This window comes from Pinus tabuliformis, chromosome 3_1 (assembly GCF_031772625.1).
Source record: "Pinus tabuliformis cultivar Carrire ecotype Pingquan chromosome 3_1, CPIR1, whole genome shotgun sequence".
NCBI classification, from domain to species: domain Eukaryota; kingdom Viridiplantae; phylum Streptophyta; class Pinopsida; order Pinales; family Pinaceae; genus Pinus; species Pinus tabuliformis.
The window spans coordinates 603,341,554-603,347,920 of NC_142301.1; the positions used below are offsets into that span (position 1 = coordinate 603,341,554).

The 6,367-nt window shown below is 43.1% G+C and overlaps 1 protein-coding gene across 1 annotated transcript; it reads left to right on the forward strand.

Annotated features, from left to right (window-relative positions):
- Positions 1-5,551: 5,551 nt before the first annotated feature.
- On the forward strand, positions 5,552-5,974 carry LOC149188448 (uncharacterized). The gene has a single exon (XM_089409961.1). It carries the CDS (start codon positions 5,552-5,554, stop codon positions 5,972-5,974), a length of 423 nt encoding a protein of 140 aa, XP_089266087.1.
- Positions 5,975-6,367: the final 393 nt, after the last annotated feature.

Sequence of the window (6,367 nt, forward strand, 5' to 3'; positions counted from 1 at the left end):
GAAAGGGCCAGTAGTGTAGGGATTTGTTTGGCTAAATTAATGTTGAACCTAGGCCAGGGCCCACTAAGCCAACAAATCGTTCTATTGCCAGGATTGGGATCTACATAAAGAGATGTGTGATGTCGCATCACTAGAATCTGACTAAGAGTGAAATTGAAGACTGGTTGGATAGGAAGATCCATGAATTCACGGCACAAGAAAACATAAATCTACAATTGACGAAAGAACAATGGTTGGATAGATACCTATACATAGAGATACAAAAAACCTTCTTATGTTCCTTCCCGATTGAGTTATATTAGTGGATCACTAAATTGGAAGATGGCCAAGGAAGGTGGAGGCTTGACGGTCCAATAGTGTGGACCTCGGAGTTAGTGCAGAGATTGGAAGCCTCGGAAGATCAGATCACATTCACTATAGATCACTGGATTTATTGTATCATAGGAGGATTCATGACAGAGTTTGCGGTCGATACTTCGGTCAATTACAACGAAGCAGAGCACCACTTCTTCAAGGGACTGCAAGGTAAATATTTAAGGTATTTAAATGCTTGGATTAAGATGTTGTTGTGTGAAAATTGGTTTATGTAGTTACCTTGATGTTTGGAGCGACACAAAGTGGAAAGATATTTAGGGATAGAAGGAGAGCAGGCCCTGAATATAGCCCACTAATCGAACCTCCTCTGAGTGACGACAAGGAAACAGCATAGGCCTCACCATTGAGTATTAAGCAGTTAATAAGACGAGGGTTCCCGCGAATACCCTTTCCACCCACCCCACCTCCGCATTCACCTCCACAGCATACACCCTTGCCCACACCGACACCACCTCTGCCACCATTCAATATGGTGACTGCAGTAAATTTTCCCATTTTCAAGTGCTCGGGGACTGAGGACCCGGACCAGTTTTGGTTTGTCGCGAAGGTTGTATGGGAGGCTCAGGGTATAATGGATGATTAGATGAAGAAAACAACATTTTTCATTGCTTTATAGGTGTTGGTCACTGATTTACACGAACGCATGCTGACATGGTGTGTTAAGTACTGCATTGATAACCGATGGCTTCATTAGCAGATATTCAGACCACGCTGAATAAGGAATTCAGTAGGCCTAAGTCTGAAGCACAAGCCATTGTGGGATTCAAAGAGATCATGATGAAGCTTGGCGAGACACCCTATGATCTGGATCAGAAATTGAAGTGCACAACCTGTGAAGCTAACATGAATCTTATGGATGGACAACATCGCGAATGGTTTGCAGCTTCACTCTTGCTTCATCTAAGGGTTGCTTTATCACAACAAAAGATTGGGACCTAGGCCGAAGCCCTGGAGATTGTGATGAGATTGCATGAGACCACGATGCAAGATGCTAATTTTGGAGTTCAGCAGATTCACATGCAGTTGCAGAACCTTTGCCTAGAGTTTCAGAGTCTGAAGAAGGATAGATCAGTATGGATAGAGGTGCGCGAATAAGTTTGGTGCGTAAAATGAAAAGGTCAGGGGCATGACAAAGATCACTATCCAATTTTCACGATTTATGTTGTAGCAGGAGGGCCAATGCCTCTGAGGGAAGAGGTAGAGGAGGACCTGATAGGGGTCGAGGACAGGTGATCTGCTATAACTGTCGGGGACCAGGACACTATGCGCGAGAATGCACAAACCCTACATGCCTGTCATGCAGATAGTGCACTCAGTTTAACCATGCGATAGAATATTGCCCTATATTACTAGCTAAGATATGCGAAAAAGGGGCGCAGCCTCAGCAGCTGACCCAGAATCTACAGATGATGAGGGATGAACCCCGCGAAGAGGATCCTAATGTCAACATTATGTTGTGGAGTTGAATGATGACTGGAGAAGACAAGGGAAAGCAGCCTGAAGTAGGTGATTGGGTCCAAAAAGCTCTAGAAAAGGAGGACGGGTTTGATTTGGAGCGCGCGCGGGAAACATTTATGGAAGCAAAGAAAAGCTTCACTGAGGCTCCTACCTCAAGAAGTCAAGATAAGCAGTCTAAATAAATGGACCCATCCATGCTTACTACATTTTTGGAGACCTGTATGAAGCTGCTTTGAGATAGCAAGGCCATAAAGGGATTATAGGAGTTGATCAATAAATGTGTTGGTAATACTCCTAACGGACCATGCATGGTCAGGAAAATTGGTAAGCATAAGGCAAGAACAGGGTGGGAGATGAGACTCACTGCGCAAATAGGAGAATATGAAATGGACCAAGTTATTCTAGATCTAGGGTCCAACGCGAATGTTTTGCCTAAACAAACATGGGAGAGAATGGGGAGACCTACGTTGCAGTGGTCTCCTATTCAATTGAGGATGGCGAATCGGAAAAATATCATCCCCATGGGAAGGCTACATGGAGTGACTATCGATATCGAAGGCGCAAGTGCGTTGGCTGATTTTGAAGTGATAGAGATTGTGGATAACAACAATCCCTACCCTACGCTCCTTGGGATAGAATGGGTTATCAACAAGAACAGGGTGATCAATTTGAAGAAGCGGATGATGTCATTTGAAAGAAAATCGCTCCACATAGTGGTATTGTTGGACCCTACAGAAGGAACACGCTATAATGAACCAGTTCACGATTATGAAAGTGATGATGGTTTGGACCAGATTTATAAGATAGCGATGCGAGATCAAGACTGGGTGAATCTGCCAGCTAATGAACATCTTGCATGGGACTGCGAAAGCTCTTGCACATCAAATTCAGACAAGGAATTGGAACACTGGCAGAATGGATTGTACGAAGTGTCTACACTATGATGTAACATGATGACCAAATCGTTTCGTTTCATATCATTGAAGGTAAGAAGTCTGCCTTACTATGATGGTTTAACTGAGATTGATAAATTGTTGGATGCATTTGAAAGGGAAATGTCAAAAAAGCATTGCTTCCAAGCCTTGGACTTGGCATTGCGCGCTACACCTGCAAGATGGTGGGCTACGCATAAAGAAAGCTTCAATGGATGGCACAAATATAGAAGAATGATGAGGGTGTGGTTTGGTCTCCCATAGGTACGATTGACAGAGAAATACGATGGAAGGAGAGATCTGCATGATCACTTAGCCAAATAAGCTGATGCTTATGGAGCAAAACCGCAACCAGAGTGGGTGCATCTGTTCTATCACACCTTGGACATAATACCTATGAATTGTTACTTTGAGACAGAGCTCTGCGATGTCATGGATGAATGGGATATTTTGAGACAGGGATTCTTAATGACATTCATCTTTGAATACTGATTTAAGTGCATTGATGAAGTGTTGGAGGAGGTCAAAGCAGTGATCTTCAAAATACCATAGGATCCCTTGGATTTCATTCAACCAGATTAGACCACCCAGCTACGCCATGCGCTGGAGTGCTACAATGTGACCACTGAAAAGGAAGACGAGGATCTAAGGAACATTAATATCCCTGAAATAGAAGGTCACCGCGAAGTTGAGGGACCATAGATAGAAAATCCAGATATCACTGCGCTGTTGAAAACGAGACAAGTGAACATTAGGACAGAGGCGAAGCCAAAGTTTGCGAAGATAGGGGACTACTAGGATGATGCTACGGTGGATAAGGTCGTTGAGTTTCTCTGCAAGTACCGGGACTTGTTCCCTACGAAGTTCTCAGACCTAAAAGGGATAATAGGGGACCTGGTAGTTATGAGAATTAAGTTGAAACTAGATGCAAAGCCGATCAAGCAAAGGGCTTACCACCTCAATCCAAAGTATAATGAAAAGGTCCACTTAGAGTTGGATAAAATGCTTGCAGTAGGTATTATTGAACCAGCGGGAGAATTTGATTGGGTGAGCCCAATAGTAGTTCAAGAAAAGAGGTAGAAGGATGAAATAAGGATATGCATAGATCTCAAGAAGTTGAATGACGCTTGTGTGCATGATCCTTTCTTGACTTCATTCACCGATGAAGTGTTGGATAATGTAAGAGGACAGGAAGCATATTTGTTCACTGATGGGTTCTCGGGGTACCACCAGATCAAGATCATGTCGGAGGATAGAAGTAATATGACCTTCGCAACCGAATGGGGATGCTTCCAATTTACTGTAATGCCTTTTTGACTGAAGAACGCGCCAGTCATATTTTCGCACATAGTCATCGTGACATTCAAGGACTTCATTTAAAAGTTTCTGGAGGTATACTTCGATGATTGGATGGTGTTTGGGCTGGTGAAATGCCATGTAGCTAACCTACGCTTGATGATGGCTACATGCAGGAGGTATCAGACCGCGCTCAATTTGAAGAAATGTTTGTTTTCTGTGTTCCTTTCGGAATATTGCTGGGCCATGTGGTATGCAGACATGGATTAATGGTGGACCCATCTAAGATAGTAGTTATAATTAATTTTGAGGCACCAAGAAGTGTGAAACAGTTGTGCGCAACATTGGGGAATACGGGATACTATAGAAAGTTCATCAAGATTACCACGTCGATGGAGAAGTTGCTAAAGAAGGATGCTACATTCTGTTGAAATGAGGAATGTCAATAGAGCCTGGATGTGTTAAAGGAAAAGATGGTTAATGCATCAATCCTAGTCTTCCTAGATTGGAAGAAGGAATTTCATGTGCATGTGGATGCGTCATGTGTTGCCCTTGGAGCAGTAATGACACAGGCCAATGAGGGAGATTTGGAACACCTTATAGCATTTACAAGTAGGAAGTTGTCTAAAGCTGAGAAGAACTATTCAATGACAGAGCGTGAAGATTTGGCTATGGTGTACGTGCTCTAGAAGTTCAGACACTACTTGCTAGGCAGACACTTTAGGATGTATACAGACCATTCTGCATTGAAGTACCTGGTTAACAAGCCTATGCTGGGGTGGAAGATATGCAGATGGCTACTGTTGTTTCAGTAATATTATTTTGAAGTCATTTTGAAGCCAGGACGATTGAATGCAAGACCCGATCATCTCTTGCGCATTGAAAGAGGAGACGAGCCTACTAATTTGGATGAAGGAATGTCTGATGCACAACTCTTTGTGGTGCACGTAGCTGAAAATCACTTTGTAGATATCATACACTTCCTGACAACGGGAACAACTCTAGAAGGGTATATTAGTCAACAAAAGAAGGAGTTGGTGGTACGTGTGGCAGACTTTTCTGTAATTGCAGGATATTTATATAAAATGGGCTCGGATCAAATTTTGTGACGTTATGTACCTCAATTTGAATGGAACAACATCCTCGTTGAAGCTCATGGAGGAGCTACAGGATGACATTATGTAGGAAAATCAACAACGTAGAAGATTTTATGCGCTAGGTTGTGGTGGCCGACCTTGCATAAGGATTCCAAGGCTTATTGTAAGGCATGCGATGCATGTCAGAGGACGGGTAGGCCATCATGGAGGGATCAACTACCTTTGAATCCACAAGAGTCGTTACAGCCATTCAAGAAGTCAAAAATTGATTTTGTAGGCCCGATTTAGCTTCCAAGAAAGAAGACGGGTGTGCGGTATATCATCACCACGATGGAGTATTGGACCAGATAGGCGGAGGTGCAACGTATAAAGGATTGTACAAGGGAAACAACAATGAAGTTCCTCTTTGAATATGTGTTGACGAGGTTTGGTTTCCCGAAGGATTTGATGAGCGATCGCGGTACACATTTTCTTAATGAAACGATCGGCGCGCTTATGGAGGAATTCCAGGTTTATCATCAAAAGAGCACGCCATATCTCCTGCAGGTTAATGGGATCGTCGGGGCATTAAATAAGATATTGGAGAACACGCTGATGAAGGTTGGCAATGCAAAAAGGAATGATTGGGACGTGCGCGTACCCGTGGTGCTATGGGCTTACATAACTACTTGTAAGAAACTGACTAGAAAAATCCACTTCAGGCTAGTCTATGGTGTAGAAGCTATGATGCCAATGGAGTATATTGTACCTAGCCTACGCATAGCGGTGTTTACAGAAATTTCAGATCACGGAGCCCAAGAAGAGAGGCTCGCGTAGCTAACAGAGCTTGAATAAATAGATTTTTGGTTGGATTCCATCAACAAGTTCAGAAGGAGTGCGAAAAGGCATGGCATGATCGACACATCAAATTGCGCACCTTCAAGGTAACAATTTGCTTTTATTATATGACAGCAAGTTTGATAAATTTCCAAGAAAATTTTAGATGCATTAGCTAGGGCCATAAGTCATAAAAAAATATTAACAATGGTGGAGGAGTTCAACTAGTGAAATTGAATGGAGATCCATTTCCTAGAAAGGTAAATGGCAGTCGATTGAGGTCATACACCGGGGATCCAGCCAGATGACTATATGATGGAAGCACAGTCTTAGAACTCCAGGCAGCTGAAAGGAGGCGCGGCGCTATAAACTACACTACCTGGGTTGTAGAGC

Bases quoted from the DNA above. Each gene is read 5' to 3' on its own strand.
- LOC149188448 (XM_089409961.1), top strand. From the start codon at position 5,552: ATGAAGTTCCTCTTTGAATATGTGTTGACGAGGTTTGGTTTCCCGAAG.